Consider the following 19,529-nt stretch of genomic DNA (forward strand, 5'->3'; position numbering starts at 1 on the left):
AAATCAGGGAAGGTAGTGCATCCGTGGATAACAAGGGAAATCAGGGATAGTATCAAAGCGAAGGATGATGCGTACAAATTAGCCAGAAAAAGCAGCATACCAGAGGACTGGGAGAAATTCAGAGACCAGCAGAGGAGGACAAAGGGCTTAATTAGGAAAGGAAAAATAGATTATGAAAGAAAACTGGCAGGGAACATAAAAACTGACTGCAAAAGTTTTTATAGATATGTGAAAAGAAAGAGATTAGTTAAAACAAATGTAGGTCCCTTGCAGTCAGAAACAGGTGAGTTGATCATGGGGAACAAGGATATGGCGGACCAATTGAATAACTACTTTGGTTCCGTCTTCACTAAGGAAGACATAAATAATCTGCCGGAAATAGCAGGGGAGTTGGAGGAATTGAGTGAAATCCAGGTTAGTCGGGAAGTGGTGTTGGGTAAATTGAATGGATTAAAGGCCGATAAATCCCCAGGGCCAGATAGGCTGCATCCCAGAGTACTTAAGGAAGTAGCTCCAGAAATAGTGGATGCATTAGTAATAATCTTTCAAAACTCTTTAGATTCTGGAGTAGTTCCTGAGGATTGGCGGGTAGCAAACGTAACCCCACTTTTTAAGAAGGGAGGGAGAGAGAAAACGGGGAATTACAGACCAGTTAGTCTAACATCGGTAGTGGGGAAACTGCTAGAGTCAGTTATTAAAGATGGGATAGCAGCACATTTGGAAAGTGGTGAAATCATTGGACAAAGTCAGCATGGATTTACGAAAGTTAAATCATGTCTGACGAACCTTATAGAATTTTTCGAGGATGTAACTAGTAGCGTGGATAGGGGAGAACCAGTGGATGTGGTGTATCTGGACTTCCAGAAGGCTTTTGACAAGGTCCCACATAAGAGATTAGTATACAAACTTAAAGCACACGGCATTGGGGGTTCAGTATTGATGTGGATAGAGAACTGGCTGGCAAACAGGAAGCAAAGAGTAGGAGTAAAGGGGTCCTTTTCACAATGGCAGGCAGTGACTAGTGGGGTACCGCAAGGCTCAGTGCAGGGACCCCAGCTATTTACAATATATATTAATGATCTGGATGAGGGAATTGAAGGCAATATCTCCAAGTTTGCGGATGACACTAAGCTGGGGGGCAGTGTTAGCTGTGAGGAGGATGCTAGGAGACTGCAAGGTGACTTGGATAGGCTGGGTGAGTGGGCAAATGTTTGGCAGATGCAGTATAATGTGGATAAATGTGAGGTTATCCATTTTGGTGGCAAAAACAGGAAAGCAGACTATTATCTAAATGGTGGTCGATTAGGAAAAGGGGAGATGCAGCGAGACCTGGGTGTCTTGGTACACCAGTCATTGAAAGTAGGCATGCAGGTGCAGCAGGCAGTGAAGAAAGCGAATGGTATGTTAGCTTTCATAGCAAAAGGATTTGAGTATAGGAGCAGGGAGGTTCCACTGCAGTTGTACAGGGTCTTGGTGAGACCATACCTGGAGTATTGCGTACAGTTTTGGTCTCCAAATCTGAGGAAGGACATTATTGCCATAGAGGGAGTGCAGAGAAGGTTCACCAGACTGATTCCTGGGATGTCAGGACTGTCTTATGAAGAAAGACTGGATAGACTTGGTTTATACTCTCTAGAATTTAGGAGATTGAGAGGGGATCTTATAGAAACTTACAAAATTCTTAAGGGGTTGGACAGGCTAGATGCAGGAAGATTGTTCCCGATGTTGGGGAAGTCCAGGACAAGGGGTCACAGCTTAAGGATAAGGGGGAAATCCTTTAAAACCGAGATGAGAAGAACTTTTTTCACACAGAGAGTGGTGAATCTCTGGAACTCTCTGCCACAGAGGGTAGTCGAGGCCAGTTCATTGGCTATATTTAAGAGGGAGTTAGATGTGGCCCTTGTGGCTAAGGGGATCAGAGGGTATGGAGAGAAGGCAGGTACGGGATACTGAGTTGGATGATCAGCCATGATCATATTGAATGGCGGTGCAGGCTCGAAGGGCCGAATGGCCTACTCCTGCACCTAATTTCTATGTTTCTATGTTTCCTCCCCAGCATTCTCCTGATTATATGAATTGCAAGAATGACTTTTATGGAGACAATGCAGGGAAATTATGGTCAGCTATATCTACATTGACCCTGTGGAATGGTGCAACAGGCTCAAGGGTTAATGGCTTATCCTTATTATAATGTTTAAGGTCTTGAACTTTGCGCCTCCATTAAAAAAAAAAAAATTTAATTTTTTGAATCCCAGATTTTTGACAATTCAAATTCTGCGAATAGACTTGGGATTTAAAATCATTTATCTGAATTGATAGTCCAGGGTTCTAGGATACTATCCTGGTAATTTAATCACTGTAGCTCAGGATCTTATGTTACTGTGTTGTGTTTATAATGTGCATTGTGGTATTTTCTGTGTAACATTTTGCTTGTATTTCTACAGGTACTGGCACAAATGCTTGTTACATGGAAGAGATGCGGCACATTGACTTGGTAGAAGGAGACGAAGGGAGGATGTGCATCAATATGGAGTGGGGCGCATTTGGTGATCAGGGAGAACTGGCTGATGTTAGAACAGAATTTGACACAGAGATTGACAGTGGGTCCATCAATCCAGGAAAACAGCTGTAAGTCATAAACATAGTTCCTCTTAAGATGCAGGGAAGGAAACATTTGTTACCCATTGCATCTGTGTTTTGCTTCATGTCAGTGAAGTCCATGCGATGAACATGGATCTCACTTTTGGTGCTAATTGGGGAATAGCATTTTGACACCGGGACAATCATGGGGAATGTGATCCAACTCTGATTGGTGTGACTTAGAAGCCAGCCTTGGTACCAGCAATAATGTCTGTAGTTCTATTGAGCGGCTCTCTCCATTCCATTATCTTGATCACCACAAGAATTCATAAGAAACTGAATGAAATCTGTGAGGTCATAATATCAGTCATGGTGATATGGTTATCCTCTGTGTATCTCTGAAGGTGTCATGCCATCAGGGACATGTCGATAGGTCGGTGGCTTTATTGCCCAACCTCTATAATGGTACAATCTATTAACATCCAATGTTTAGATTAGTGCATGAACGTTAGCTGAAGTGATACGTATTAGTGATGCTGGTGCATTTCAAAATTTACCTCAGCACCCGGGACAACAAGGCTGAGTCTGCAGAAGTTAAATAAACTGTAAGTTTAAACTCAGAACTGATTCTTGCCAAATGGTTGCACAAAGGATGAAGCACTTGTTTTAATGTTCTGATTCATAATGGAATATTTGAAAGAAAGTGCATAAAGCTCAGAACTCAAATGCTAAATCACCCTGGCCATTTTCCATGTTGGTTTAGGATTTATTTCCTGTCTCATGAGGCAGCAGGTAAAGTGAGGTTGTGGCATAGGAAGGATGTTGCTATTATCACTATGTAAGTATTGATGAGAATGGACGGGCTTATTGGGACACCTAGTCTTTTCCTACCTGCCATTTTTCTGCTGATATTAATTGCAAGTATAAAAATGTGGCTCTAGCTTAAACAAAGAATCCAATACTGTATGGCCAGAACAAACATGTGCTTTCAAACTGTCTTATTTCTGCAGGTTTGAGAAGATGATTAGTGGAATGTATATGGGCGAACTTGTTCGACTTATCTTAGTGAAGATGACAAAGGATGGTCTGCTGTTTAGGGGAAAGCTCACACCACAACTGCTCGTCAAAGACAACTTTGAAACCCAATATGTCTCAGCAATAGAGAAGTAAGCAAAACCTTTCTTGTAAACAGCTGTCAGTTTGTGAGGGTGAGGAACTACCTGCCAGATGATTCACAGATTATTTTTATATATTGATTTGGGGAATTGAGGAAGGAATTAACAAAATTAACAAACATTTTTTTACCAATGGAAGCGGATCAAATAACTAAGCACATCAAACAAGACTGATCAAGAAACAAAACAAAATGGTTTTTCCAGCAGTTTGTTTTGTGTTCGAGATTCCAGCAACTGCAGTCTCTTGTATCTCAAAAACAACATTATTGGGAATTTAAAGAGAACAACGGGAGAATATTTGTTAATCCATGTCAAACTAATTTGTAGAAAAGTCATCACAGAAAACCATAGAATAAGAAATATCTTGCAGCTAGACACATTTGAAGAAACTCTGGCAGTTGTGTGTGTCACTGGGAGGTCCAGCATTTATTGCCCATTGCTAGCTCCTATTGGCACTTCACAGAACATGGTAGTCAACCATGTTGGGACATATGCCAGACCAGGTAGAGGTGACAGGCTTATTTCTTTCAAAAGTTATCGTGAACCAAGTGAGTTATGCAAATTCAAAATATCGAGTTCACATTCTTATTTCAATGTTATCCATCTGATTGAATTGAATTGAATTGAATGCCTTTATTGGCATTCAGACCTTATGGTCTGAACGAAATTTCGTGCCTGCAGTCATACATACAATCATACAATAATAACAACAATAAACACAAATTAACACCACCACAGTGAGTCCTCCAAGCACCTCACTGTGGTGGAGGCAAAATTCTTAGGGCTGCAGTCGCTCCCCTCCTCTTCTCCCTCTGCGCTGAAGCGATACCCCAACGGGCGATGGTAAATCAGTCCCGCGGCTCACCGAACCCCACAACGGGCCGGCTCAAACACCGCGGCCCGGGGGTGGTCGAAGCTGCCGCCCTCCAGTCCAGCGGACGCAGCCACTGGCCCGCAGCTGAACCCAGGACTCAGGTCACCGCCGCCAGAGCACCGTTCCAGCCCCGAGCCGGATCGCCCTCACGTGAGTGCCGTTCCACCTCGGGCTGGGCCACTCCGATGGGAGTGCCGTTCCTCCCTCGGGCTGGGCCACTCCGACGGGAGTGCCACAACCCCTCACGGGAGAGTCTCGACCCCTCGCCAGGCCGTCCTCACGGGAGCGCAGTTCCAGCCCCGAGCTGGGCCGCCCTCATGGGAGCGAACCCAGGGCAAGTCCTGACAGGCTGCCTCCGGAGTCTCGAGGTCGCCAGCTCCGCCATTAGGCCTCAGCGCAGACGGAGGCAGAGAGGGGGGATACGATGAAAAAGTCGTATTCCCCCCAAGGGACAGACAGCAAACCCCGTTTCAACCCCCCACCCACATAAACACAACCTAAAAACCAAAAACACAACTAGACAAAACGAAAAAAAACAGCACAAAAAAGTAAAAACAAACGGACTGCAGGCGAGCCGCAGCCGTTCCCAGCGTTGCCACTTCCGGACAAGTTATCACTTCCGGACATGTTATCAATTAAGATTTAAATCTGAATCACAGACTAATATATTGCCACATCAAATTCTAATGATAAGGGAAGACACAAGACACTGCAAATGCAGTGAGAAACAATGTGCTGGAGGAACAGTGGATTCGGCAGAATCTGGGGAGGGAATGGACAGACAGCGTTTTGGATTGTCGCTCTTGTTCAGACTGATGGGGTTCCAACTTGAAAAGTCCATTCCCTCCACAGATGTTGTTTGATCTGCTCAGTTCTTCAAGCACTTTGCTTTTGCTCAAGAAACAAATGCACCATTCTCAAAAATTCTTAAGTGGAAGTTGAATTTATGGAATTAAAAAGTAAAATCTTGGGAGTTATTAATATTTACCAACTTCCTCTCTGCCTCTCATTTCAGGGACTCTGATGGACTGCAGAGGGCACATGGTGTTCTAACCAAACTGGGTCTGGAGCCAACATCAGATGACTGTATATCATTACGCCGGATTTGTAGCATAGTATCGACCAGGTCGTCCGACCTCTGTGCTGCCGCACTTGCCGCTGTGCTGAGGCGCATCCAAGAAAACAAAGGACTCCAGAGAATGCAGACCACGATTGGTGTGGATGGGTCTGTGTACAAGATGCACCCCCAGTGAGAATAGTTTGTGCTTACTTTATGCAACACTACAAACGTTAAAAATGGTTGAAAGGAATGGATCGAATTTCAGCTCTTACAACATCATGAGCATGATGCTCGATTATGCAGTGAGGGTACAGGGCTGATCGTAATTTTCATCCCTTTTCAACAGGTTTGCCAGACGGTTAAACAAGACAGTGAAAAGATTGGTCCCCTCCTGTGAAGTTCGTTTCTTGCTCTCTGAAGATGGCAGTGGAAAGGGTGCTGCCATGGTAACGGCAGTGGCCCACAGGCTTGATAAGCAACAAAAGATGAGGGACGAGTGTCTGTCCACATTCAAACTGAGTGAGAAGCAACTACTGGAGGTGAAGAGTAGGATGAGGTTGGAAATGGAACGGGGCCTGAAGAAAGCAACACACTCTATTGCAACTGTAAAAATGTTGGCAACTTATGTGCGGGCAACACCGGATGGAACAGGTACACAGTTTGAAAAGCCTGAATTCTATAATGGTCAAGTGTACTGTCTTCAGGATTTAACCAAAGTCCAATATTTTCCCATCTTTCTGTGGACTGTAATTGTCATAATTGGAATCACTTCAGTTTACTTGTTCCGCAAGGTTTGTAGGTTAAATGGCTTGGTGTGCGTAGGATAGTGTAAGTGTGTGGAGATCGCTGGCCGGGGCGGATTCAATGGGCCGAAGGGCCTGTTTCTGCACTGTATCTCTAAAAGTAAATAAACTAAACTAGAAGAACAGTTGTTACATTGGCAGTGTTCCAATTCTCTTCTCCAAAATCTCTAAGGATTTTTGGAAGATTGCAACCAATGTCTAGAAACTCATGAAACATTGTGAGAGTAGTTGATTCCACCACTTGTCAGGCAGTATATTCCAACCATCCTCTGGGTGAAAAAAACAAATTCAGATCCTTTCTAAACCTTTTACTCCTCACGTTAAACCTACGCCCTCTGATTTTGCATACATGCTTAGGAGAAAGTTTCTTGTCCCCTGCTATAAAACATGTGATCAGAATTAGGCCATTCAACCCTTCGAGTCTGCTCTGCCATTCAATCATGGCATCCATTTTTCCCTCCTGCCTTTTCCCCATAAGCTTTGACTCTCTTACTAATCAAGAACCCATCAATCTCTCCTTTAAAAATACCTGATGATGTCCTCCACCACCATCTGTGGCTATGAATTCACATATTCACCCCTCTCTGATCAAATAAATTCCTTCTCATCTCTTTCCTCTCTTTCCAGAAAAGGGTGACTACTTGGCACTGGACCTTGGGGGTACAAATTTCCGTGTGCTGCTTGTGAAGATTCGTGATGGGAACCGTCGAGCTGTGGAATTGCACAACAAGATCTACACTATTCCTAAGCATGCAATAGAAGGAACAGGGGAGGAGGTGAGCAAATCAAAAGGCCACTGTGTGTAAAAGGTACTATGTGGATGGTGGATTTGCTGTGTGAGGGGAGATTGAGTGGACAGACTATATTCTCTTACAGTATGCAATTCTTGTGGGTTTGACAGGCTGAACATGGAGAGTGATTGAGGAATCTAGGAAAAGGGGCGCAGTTTCTGAATCAGAGATCATCCATTTACGACTGAAATAAGAAGAAATGTCCGTTCCAGATTGTAAAACTTTAGTATCTCTAACTCCAGAGAGATTGGAGGTTCAGTGTGTTCATTCAAAACAGAGATTGATGTATTTCTGGATACCAAGGATATTAAGGGTTATAACATATGTATTACAACACAGAGATTAACATGGATACCAGGGGTGGGGAACCTTTTCATGTTGGAATGCCACATTAAGTTAGCTGTAATCTAATAAGGCCGTATCCAAGAAACTTCAATTAGATATACTTCACGACATTTATCTTGAAAGTTGTTGAAGAAATCTATTCCTCGTGTTCTACCTGTAAGAGTGCCCAAAGCAAGTAACTCTTTGTGGCAATAAAATAGCCTTCATCACTTACTAATGTTTTAATTGTGGCCGTCAGTCGGGGAGGATTATTTTGTTGAATCTTCTTTTACTTTGGTATTTTAAATACGTTCATTTTAAGATTAAAATAAAAATAATAAAAGACAAACTAAAACATATTAATTAAAATAAAAGAATTTGTTCTACAAAATTTGGATTCATTCAAAAGGCCGCACTTAATGCCTTAAGGCCGCAGGTTCCCCACCCCTGATTTAGCCCATTGAGTCCATGCCAGCTTCCTGCAGAACAATCCCATTGAGATAATGCTGGAAAATGGTGCTGAGTGGGGGATCTCCCATGATCTTAATGAATGATGGGATTGGGGCAAGTGGAGGAGCAGGAGGATAAAGGGAGAGGAGGGGGTAGGGAGGGATAGGGGTTATGGAGGGAGGGAGAGAGTGACTGAGGGTGGGGGAAAGGAGAGGGAGGGAGTGGGGGAGGGGGGAGGAAGAGGGCAAAGAAGGTGAAGAGGCCAGGCATGGGCCGAGCTCCGGGGCTGTAGCCGGGTCCGGGCTTTGGGCGCTGAGGGGCAAACACAGACCCGGACTGGGCCCTGAACGTGGCTCTGGGCCCTGGCGGGAGAGGAGCGGGATCTGGGGCAACGACTAGGCCGCAGCCTCAGCCTCTCCCTCCCCCTTCCGTGGCTCCAGGCCATTCGGCCCGCCCCCCCCTGACAGCCCCTGCATCAACTCCAGCCGACGTGGTGGAGCAAACGGTGGTGGTTTACATCGAAATCCTGGAGGAGGGATAGAGGGAGGGGAAGGGGGTAGGGTGGGAGAGTGGGGAGGAGGGTGGAGGGATAGAGGGAGGGGAAGGGGGTAGGGAGGGAGAGTGGGGGGGAGGGATAGAGGGAAGGGAAGGGGGTAGGGAGGGAGAGTGGGGAGGGGGGGGAGGGATAGAGGGAGGGGAAGGGGGTAGGGAGGGAGAGTGGGGAGGAGGGGGGAGGGATAGAGGGAGGGGAAGGGGGTAGGGAGGGAGAGTGGGGGGGAGGGATAGAGGGAAGGGAAGGGGGTAGGGAGGGAGAGTGGGGAGGGATAGAGGGAGGGGTGGGATGGGGGAGGTTAGGAGTGGGGGAGTAGGGGGATAGAGGGAGGGAGAGGGAGGGGAAAGTTGGGGAGGTGAGGAGGTGAGGAGGGAGAATGGGGGGAATGAGGGGGATAGAGGGAGAGTTGGGGGTGGGATAGGGGGGTGGTGAATGTGGGAGCAGGGAGGTAGGGAGGGGAGAGGGGTTAAGGAGGGAGGGAGGGAGTGACTGATGGTAGGGGAAAGGAGAGGGAGGGAGTGGAAAAGGGGAGGGAGAAGTGTGGGGAGGAAGCAGAGCAGTGTTGGTGGAGGGTGGTGGAGGGGAATAAGGGACTGAAGAGGTAGAGTGAGATGCATTCACATTGATCTCATATTTTTCAAACTATTGCCATTTTAAACTTTAAAAACATCCCAGTCGCGCTCCCACTTGCCGGCTGCAGCTGCGTTGTTAGGTGAGGGTTGCCGTGGCAACGGAGATCTCTGGTGTCACAATGGGAACCTGTCAGTCGCCCCTGCAGAGTTGGGGGCTATGGGTGAGAGGTGGAATATTGCGTTGGGGGAACGGGCTTGGTCTAGTAAGTATATAAATGTAGAATGTTTATTAGGGAATTGATCATAAGTGCATACAAATTGTAATACTTTTGGCTATTGTTTTGTTTAATAGCTCTTTGATCACATTGTTCAGTGTATTGCTGATTTCCTGAAGTATATGGGGATTCAGGGCTCCAGGCTTCCACTTGGCTTCACCTTCTCTTTCCCGTGCGAGCAAAGAACCTTGGATCAGGTCAGTACTGTGGGCGGTGCAGCCAGACATGACTGTACAGCAGAATATTGTAGACCAAGACCAAATGGGCAAAACAACTGCCTTTGGTCCTATCAGCTGCAAACGAACCAGATAGCACAAGAGTCCTGTGCACCAAATACTTTCCTGACTTTATTAATCTATACATTTTGGTTTAAATTCAAACTTATAAATGAAAATGTCCTATTGGCATAAAGATCCTAAGTGAAATTAATCTGAGAAATCGCAGCCTAGTTAAAAGTAGTCTGTAAAAAATATTATCAATGTTGTGCAGTTAGTGACTGCTTCAGTTCTCCATTTTGAGTGAGATCACTAACTGTGGTACTCTGATAATATTGTTTTGCAGATTAAAATGTCCCTCAAACAAAAACACAAAATCTCATTGAAAACAAAATTAAACTTTCTCCCCTCTATATTTTGATGAAAATTTGTGTTTCTGCTTGAGAGAGGCTAGAGTTTTTCTCTGCTTCTGATCCAAAGTTGATATGAATGTGATGGCCAGATAATACCACTATTAACTCGTTTTGAATTATGGCCAATGTCAGAATACACTTAGAGCTGATGATTTAATTCAAAATTATTTGAAGGCAATAACTTTGTTTCTAATCTGCAGAATTATAGGAGATGAGGGAAGATGGGGGAGGGCATGGATTTATCCAGATGAAAAACATGTTTGTGCGTAGCAGTGTATTCTGTGAATAATAATAATAATAATAATAATAATTTGTTTATAGGGACAGTGCATATTAATGAACATTTGCATGTAAATATGCGAGATTGTAGCCAATCAGTAGCTAATTTCCGTCTCTAGTCCTCTAGAATTAATGGCTATCTGCACTAATGTTCGTATGTTTACATTTTGCAGGGAATTCTTTTAAATTGGACAAAAGGATTTAAAGCTACTGGCTGTGAAGGTAAAGATGTCGTAAACCTCCTTCGAGAAGCCATCAAGAGAAGAGAGGTAAGGAAGAAGTTAGAACCTGTTGTTTTTGGCTGCTCCTTTGATTGTCATAGTCTGAAGACCCAAGAAATAAATTAATTTAAATACATTGCCATAAATAGGGGGAGGGGAAGACATTTCACTCCTTAGAAGCTGAGTTTTGCCATTTGTTCAGCTCAAGGTTAATCATAAGTTGATAAGTTGTAGCAGCAGAATTAGGTCATTCGTTCCATCGTCTACTCCGCCATTCAATCGCGGCTGATGTATGTTTCCCTCTCAATCGCATTCTCCTGCCTTCTCTCCTTATCCCCTGATAACCAGTCAAGTACAATCAGCATGGACTCGTTTGGGCAAAGAGCATATTTCCACGTTGTGTCTTTCAATCACTCAGTCATTGTTAAAATTCACAATTTAACTAAAAGATCCAAGTAACAGTTTTAATTCTTGTTTCATTGGCTGGATGGATGATTGGCAAAGATCTGTGTAATTTTTAACTTAATAAATATATAAAAGGTTGAAAAGGAATCCCAATCTCCTCACTGATTTTCTGTTTCTTTCTGTGTTTTTACACATTCACCTAATGGCTGCAAGTTGAAGTGTAAATAAGTTTGTTTCATGATCCCATCCAGGAGTTTGATTTGGATGTTGTGGCCATCGTTAATGACACAGTGGGAACAATGATGTCCTGTGGCTATGATGATCCCCTCTGTGAAGTTGGCCTCATTGTAGGTGAGTACTGGACAGGAACAAAGCTTCCAGTTGCCGCCGTTGAAGAAACGTCAGCCAATAGACAATAGACAATAGGTGTAGGAGTAGGCCATTCGGTCCTTCGAGCCAGCAAGGACTAGCGAACGCTGAGCTATTTAAAGAAGTTAGTTTGTATCTTGTGCTTTCACCAATTATCTGTCCAGTGTTCTGTTAATAAATGTCTGGGAAATGTTGTGCCTCTATTTAAGATGGGCTGCAGGGGAAATGCTGGGAACTATAGGCCAGTGATCTTAACATCTGTAGTTGGAAGGTTACTAGAGGGTATTCTGATGGATAGATATACAGGCATTTAGACAGACAAACGCTGATTAGTGATAGTTGGCATGGTTTTGTATGTGTGAGGTCGTGCCTCACAAATCTGAGTTTTTGAAGACGTGACCAAAAGGTTGATGAGGACAGAGCTGTAGATGTATATATAGACTTCAGCAAAGCGTTCAATAAGGTTTCACATGTTAGGCTGCTCTGGAAGGTTAGATCGCATGGGGGAGATCCAAGGTGAGATAGTTGTATGGATAGAAAATTGGCTGATGGAAGGAAGCAGAGAGTGAAGGTTGCTTCTCGGACTGGAGGCCTGTGACAAGTGGTGTGCCTCAGGGTTCGGTGCGAGGCCCATTGTTGTTTGTCATTTACAGTGCCCTCCAAAATGTTTGGGACAATGACCCATCATTTATTTATTTGCCTCTGTACTCCACAATTTGAGATATGTAATAGAAAAAAAATCACATGTGGTTAAACATGTGTGCACATTGTCAGATGTTAATAAAGGCCATTTTTATACATTTTGGTTTCACCATGTAGAAATTACAGCAGTGTTTATACATTGTTCTAGGGTGTCAAGGGTCTTTATTGCAAACATTATGGAGGGCATTGTATATCAATGATTTGGATGAGAACATAAACGGCAAGATTAGCAAGTTTGCAGATAATACAAAGGTGGGTGGTTTTGCAGATGGTGAAGATGGTTGTGAAAAATTGCAGCAGGACCTTAATTGATTGGTCGGGTGGGCTGAGGAATGGTTGATGGAATTTAATACACAGAAATGTGAGGTGTTGCATTTGGGAAGTCTAACGAGGGAACGACCTACACAATGAATGGTAGGGTCTGGGATTTTTGTAGCGCAGAGGGATCTAGGGGTGCAGGTGCATGGTTCTGAAGGTGGAGTCGCAGGTAGATAGAGTGGTCAAAAGGCTTTAGGCACATTGGTCATCATCAGTCAGAGTATTGAGTCTAAAAGTTGGGAGGTCGTGTGGCAGTTGTATAAGATGTTGGTGAGTCCGCATTTAGAGTATGGTGTTCAGTTCTGGGCAACATGTTATAGGAAAGATGTTGTCAAGCTGGAAAGAGTACAGAGAAGATTTACGAGGATGTTGCCAGGACTAGAGGGTCTGATCTTTGGGAGAGGTTTTTGTAGACTGGGTCTCTATTCCTTGGAGCACAACAGGATGAGGGGTGATCTTATAGAGGTATATCAAAACGTGAGAGGAATAGATCGGGTAGATGCACAGAGTATCTTGCCCAGAGTAGGTGAATCGAGGACCAGGTGACATAGCTTTAAGGTGAAGGGGAAAAGATTTAACAGGAATTTGAGGGATAACCTTTTCACTCAAAGGGTGGCGGGTGTACGGAGTAAGTTGTCAAAGGAGGTAGTTGAGGCAGGAACTATCCCAACATTTAAGGAATAGGTAGACAGGTACATGGATAGGACAGGCTTGGTGGGATATGGACCAAATGTGGGCAGATGGGACTAGTATAGCTGGGACATGTTGGTCAGTATGGACACGTGGGCCGAAGGTCCTGTTTCCACCCAGTATCACTATGTCTCTATGATTTTAAATGATGAATAGTTTATGGGAGTAATTTGCAGCCCATCTGCTCTGTATATCAAGGAGGTGACTGAATCCAAGGAAAAGATTCAATAAATGGAAGATTAGGATTCACTGATCAACAACATTTTGTACTTTAAATCAGGAATTGTGATCAGTTTTACTGTAACTCTAAAGCTGGACCTTGATTCCAAATGCTCTGATCGATGCGACAAAGGCAGGATTTTAAACTGCACTTGGAGAGTGGGCAATCACAACCCAGGGAAATATATACACAGAGCATTAAAGTTTGCAGCAATAATGGTGGCTATGAAACTACCAACATGTGGTAAAAATCCCAGCTCATATTTTAGCTCGGGAAAGCTGTCATCTTTGGCTTTGTTATCATCTGAGCATTTGTGATCTATAGTCTCCATTATAAAAATGCCAGAATTGATAATTTCCTCATCTATAAACTTCAGGTCATTCCAAACTCCATCGCCCGCATGCTGCCTTCCATCTTAGCTTGGTTCACCTCATGTGATTATTCTTTCCTGCAGGAACTGGGAGTAATGCCTGCTACATGGAGGAAATGAAGAATGTGGAAATGGTTGATGGAGATGAAGGAAGGATGTGTGTTAACATGGAGTGGGGAGCATTTGGTGACAATGGCTGCTTGGATGACATCAGAACTGAATTTGATCTGGAAGTGGATGAAAATTCACTCTACGCTGGGAAGCAGAGGTATTTTCCAGGCACTCAAACCTCTGTAACTGACTGTTGGTGGTGGGACATCAGATAAACTGTAGCACTATGAGACCAGGGACACCAGTTGCCAGGGAGTTCAGATACATGAGTTCAGGATTCTTATTTGCATCCAATTGCTGTTGAAAAGCATGGACTATGTGTATACACATAGCTGGGTTCAGTTACCTGTGTAATAATAATAATAATAATGGATGGGATTTATATAGCGCCTTTCTAATACTCAAGGCGCTTTACATCGCATTATTCATTCACTCCTCAGTCACACTCGGTGGTGGTAAGCTACTTCTGTAGCCACAGCTGCCCTGGGGCAGACTGACGGAAGCGTGGCTGCCATTCTGCGCCTACGGCCCCTCCGACCACCACCAATCACTCACACACATTCACACACATTCACACACAGGCAAAGGTGGGTGAAGTGTCTTGCCCAAGGACACAACGACAGTATGCACTCCAAGCGGGATTCGAACCGGCCACCTTCCGGTCGCCAGCTGAACACTTAGCCCATTGTGCCATCTGTCGTCCCGTCCTGTACACATGGTGCTACTCCATGAAGAATTGTTACTTGTGGTGTAGTGTTGCAAGATCACTGGAAGAAAGGAAAATGGGAAAATATTAAAAAATGGCAAACTGAGAGCTGCCTCATAGATATTGAAACCAATATGCAATTGTTGTCCTCTAGAGAGGTGAATTAATGTAAAGTACAACATTGGGTTTTTGAGTCGAATATGACCTCTGTCCATTCTAGTTCAGTTTGGTTACACTTATGTTTGAAAGTCATTTGTGAATTCACAGATTGCAGTATAACTGGGCTTAACTTCTCAATTTGAGATGAGGGTGAGCATTTCTTCCATTGCTATCCTCACTCCTGACTATGGATTATTGCTCCTGTCTTCACATTCTTCTCCTCTGGCCCCATGCTCTCCAGATCTATTCTCTTCTTACTTACTGTGTGACATTGTCTATCTCAATCTTCATTGTCGTTATTCACTCCATTTCTGTCCCCTGCTCTAAACTTGAGGCAATCCTCACACTAAGGACTGTCATCAGACCTAGGTAGACACAAAATGTTTGAGCAACTCAGTGGGATAGGCAGCATCTCTGGAGTGAAGGAATGGATGACGTTTCGGGTCGTGACCCTTCTTCAGACAGAGCAATGCTGATGAAGCTGACTTGCTGACAAGGGTGATGCTGGTGTTGTTTGGCAAGTTGACCCTTGGTTTACAGAAGTTGGATGTTAGTCGACAGGCAGGGGTTAGAAGATTCTTGTTATAGGCAATGTACTGCACTTTTTCAATGGTATTTGTGTAAATTCTCTTTCATGGAGATATCTGATTTTGATTGTTCTCCAGATTTGAAAAGATGATCAGTGGGATGTATTTGGGAGAGATTGTCCGTAACATCCTAATCAAATTCACAAAGCAAGGTCTGCTGTTTCGAGGGAAGATCTCAGAAAGGCTCAAGACACAAGGCATTTTTGAAACTAAATTCTTGTCTCAGATTGAGAGGTATGTTATATGTGAACAGTTGTATCATTGTCAATAAATGTACCGTTGCCAATTCACCATGAGTTGTTCAATTCCTAGAACCCAATCATGAAGACACTGTCTATGCATAGCAGATGGTGCGTTGAAGTAACTAGATGAGGGGCAGCAGAATGGACAAGTGGATGGTAACCCGGTTGGACTTTTAACAGTTAGCCACCCGACTCTTCCCAAATCCCGATATCAATCCTTACACCCTGTCCCCCTACACCCCACTCCCAGTCTGAGACTGGTGTTTACACCTAGAATAAGCTTATCTCTCGTCATAACTGTAATTGTCCTACCCTGGTACACCTGTGTAAGATTCCCTTGTACTTTTTGTATCTCTAATAACTCCTTCCTGAAGCTTGACCAGAATATATCCACTGCTTTAGCTGTGGCCTAACTAGTGCTTTATACAGAACGTGCACAACTCCTGCTTGTTTTACACTTGATCCTTTTCTGTCAGACCTGCCACTTCAAACAATGTGTGGACATGTGCTCCAAGGCCCCTCTGCAGATCTTGCAAGCTTGACCATTTATTGTTCCTTGTTTACTCTTCCCAAATGTGTTATCTTGTTTTACGTATATTTTCTCACAAAATAGCAAAAGCTCTTATTTATATTTAGAACATTCTGAACAAACTGGACAAAATAAATGAATGTATTCAGTATGAAGAAGGGTTTCGGCCCGAAACGTTACCTATCTCCTTCGCTCCATAGATGCTGCTGCACCCGCTGAGTTTCTCCAGCATTTTTGTGTACCTTGGACAAAATAAATGCTGGGTATATTTCCTTTTGTGGAGGAGTATAAAACTAAAGGGAATAATCACAGAATAATGGGGTGCCTATTTGGCACTGAGATAAGGAAACATTTCTTCTCTTTTTATATTTATTTGTGCCACCAAGCTGTGGAGACTGAATCCTTGAATGTATTCAGGGTAAAATTTTATTCAGTAGGCATATTGAGGGTTGGAGATAATGCAGAAAAGTGGACTTGAACAAATTTGGATCAGCTATGATTTTATTGAACGACACATCAGGCTCGAAGGGCTGAATGAAAGGTCTTCTCTTCTCGTAGAGAGTGTGGCAAATCTCTGGAATTCTCTGCCTTGGTGGGTGGTGGGAGTTGGATCATTAAAAGTATTTAAAGTGGGGTGTGCAGAAATGAGTTGTGGTTCAAATCCCCAACTTTCTTGGAAACCTAGTTGCATATTTGCTCGTCAAAACTGGTTGATGGTCAGGGAACCAGTGGTATAGCAATAATATAACAATGTGATTGCTTACATTTGTGTTCCCTAATTCTGTTTGTATGGTTTTATCTATTGATCATGTAAGCATTGTAATCAAGGATCTCATCATCAAGCCTTCCCTCAACAATGACATTGTGTCCTTAGAACATTTGCTGGACTATATATTAACCTACAAATAATTAAGGCCCATTATAAAACTTTGTTTTCTTTTCTCAGTGCCTCCAAGCTAGTATTCCCAAGTCTATACCTTCCATGTCCAATTTAGTTTCTCTCTCTTCTGAAGCTACAGTCACTTTTGGTGCTGTCTGGCTTCCTTTGTTGCTTTATTCTGGTCATGCTCTTGTTCTGGATTCATTGTTCTTTATATTACCTAGACTGGACATGATAGTATTTGTATTTTTGTATAGTAACGCCTTCACTCTGCCTTCCTGCTTTTCCAGCGATCGACTGGCATTGCTTCAGGTCCGAGCCATTCTGCAACAGTTGGGACTTGAGAGCACCTGTGACGACAGCATCATCGTCAAGGAGGTGTGTGGGGTAGTCTCACGTAGAGCGGCTCAACTCTGTGGTATTGGATTGGCGGCAATCGTCGACAAGATCAGAGTAAACCGTAACTTGGACAACCTCAAGGTCACTGTCGGAATTGATGGAACGTTGTACAAACTGCATCCGCAGTAAGTCATACTGGAAAAGGGGTTCTGTGTGCAGATTCCTTGATCGGTCAATCTGAGATTGCTAATTACAAGGTTCATTGATAGGTCAATCTGCGATTGTCTGACAGCACCAGACACCCATTTACGATCCTGAACTTGAGTGCTGTTTACTTGAAGTTTGCACATTCTCCCTGTGATTGTATAGGGGCTCAGGTTTCCTGCCACACCTGAAAGACATGTGGGTTTGTAGGTTAATTGTGTAGGGAATAGATGCAAAAGTGGGATAACATTGAGCTAGTATGAACGGGTGGTTGATCGTCGGCATGGACTCAATGGACTGAAAGTCCTGTTTCCATGTGGTATGTTTCAAATCAATTTGTGACACTAATACTTGATCTTAAACTAATATCACCCACATCCTGGCTTAATGATTTAATTGATGTTCAAAATCACAGCTGTTCTCACTTATTCATTTCCCTAAAAGAAAACATTTGAGATAAGAATGTAACTTAAATTGTTATGTTATTTCTTAGTATACAAAACAGATTACAATAGTAGCTGTTTCTGTGGGTTGCATGCTGTAGGTTGGGAACAAATTGAACATCCATTTAATTCATCCATAAAAGGGATATAGGCTTGAAATACCTGAGCCCATTTAGTTTTAACATTCATCTTGCAGATTCTTGTTTAACTAATGTATTTTTCTCTTCCTTGTTTGCAGCTTCTCTACAATAATGCAAGAGACAGTCCAACGCATGTCCCCTAAGTGTAAGGTGTTGTTCGTGCAGTCAGAAGATGGCAGTGGCAAGGGAGCAGCTCTAATCACTGCTGTTGCCTGTCGCCTCCGGGAGGCCGGCCAACACTAAACGTAAACTAGATGTTTCTGCTCCATCTGCACTAGGAACATCCCCTCCTTTTTTCCAAACCATGTCTCTTAAAAATATTACTGAGCGCAGTTGAGGTGTGCAGTTTGTACTGTATGTCAGAATGGAATTACGATTGCTGCTGTCATTCTCTAATGCGTCAACACTTGGCCAATGAGGGATGCTGACTAGAAACTGCTCTCCCTCTCCACCCAGATCTCAGCCTCCTTCATCAAGTCAATACCAATTCCATCTTGCCCTTCTCTTTGTGGTGACGAGCTAAACATGATTGGGACTTTGCAGTCACTACTTTTAGCTAAACAGAACTGGTTTAGGGTAATAAGTTATAAATATTTCAGATCTACACTTGTTATGAATGGGAAAGTGGTGGGTGAGGGAACAGTGATAGTGGGAAGTGTGCTCATAAGACCATGTTCTGCATAAGGCAACTCAGGAGTTTAAGGTAATCTTTTTGAAAATAATTTGTTTGTAAGGTATGAAATTGTATTTTAGTTCCTGATGATGCACATTGGTTCTGAACATAAATAGTGTAATCGGCAGGTTCAGAAGATGAGGGACTTTCTTGGATAGACTCTCAAATTAAATTCTATCTTCCACGATGTTGCGTCAAACATTGATGGCTAATCGAAGTCGAATGTTAATTAATCTCCCATTCTTACTTGTTTACATTAACAACCTATTGTCTTGAATAGGTTAGTTCCAAAGATCATTACAGCGTTGGTGTCAAGATTGGAAGCCAAGGTCAGATTATATCAGCTGGTTGTGTATGGGGCAACTTTGAGGCTTTTACTTCACACTGGCAAATGAGGGAGTTTATATTGTTGACAGTGGAGTGATTTAATAGCACACAGAGTCATCTCAAAGGCCATCTATGTTTATAAAATGATTGATTCACAAATCTTTGAATATGCCACCCACATAAGAAATTGTGGGGACAAACTACTTTTCTGTGTCACCTTGCCATTTACTGCTGGGATATTTGACAAATTTGGTGAAAATCTGCAAAGAAAGGCGATTCAGATGTTAATATCTTTAAAAGTATTGCTTATTATATGTTCAATAAGTGCAGAACAAATGTGTGGAATCATCCTCAGCTAGGCACAACTTTCTCTTATACCCACAGTATATTTTCATGTGATTGTAACTGATGCAATGGAACTTCAATTGCGCTTGTGTATGCAGTGAGTTATTACTGACTCACTTGAGTTTGAGCATTGCACATTTACAATTCTAGTGCATTGTATCTAAATCCAAAGGATGTCTCAGCTA

At 43.2% G+C, this 19,529-nt stretch overlaps 1 protein-coding gene across 1 annotated transcript in view; it reads left to right on the forward strand.

Annotated features, from left to right (window-relative positions):
* Positions 1-19,529, forward strand: part of LOC116967501 (hexokinase-2-like) — a 72,642-nt gene extending 53,113 nt beyond the window's left edge. The window contains exons 7-18 of the mRNA XM_033014132.1: positions 2,445-2,628; positions 3,591-3,746; positions 5,645-5,878; positions 6,036-6,340; positions 7,120-7,268; positions 9,535-9,654; positions 10,538-10,633; positions 11,242-11,341; positions 13,744-13,927; positions 15,301-15,456; positions 17,164-17,397; positions 18,098-19,529. Coding sequence (XP_032870023.1) covers positions 2,445-2,628; positions 3,591-3,746; positions 5,645-5,878; positions 6,036-6,340; positions 7,120-7,268; positions 9,535-9,654; positions 10,538-10,633; positions 11,242-11,341; positions 13,744-13,927; positions 15,301-15,456; positions 17,164-17,397; positions 18,098-18,242 — 2,063 coding nt within the window. The 3' untranslated portion in view covers positions 18,243-19,529. The remainder of the gene's footprint in view (positions 1-2,444; positions 2,629-3,590; positions 3,747-5,644; positions 5,879-6,035; positions 6,341-7,119; positions 7,269-9,534; positions 9,655-10,537; positions 10,634-11,241; positions 11,342-13,743; positions 13,928-15,300; positions 15,457-17,163; positions 17,398-18,097) is intronic.

This window comes from Amblyraja radiata, chromosome 39 (assembly GCF_010909765.2).
Source record: "Amblyraja radiata isolate CabotCenter1 chromosome 39, sAmbRad1.1.pri, whole genome shotgun sequence".
Taxonomy (NCBI): Eukaryota; Metazoa; Chordata; class Chondrichthyes; order Rajiformes; family Rajidae; genus Amblyraja; species Amblyraja radiata.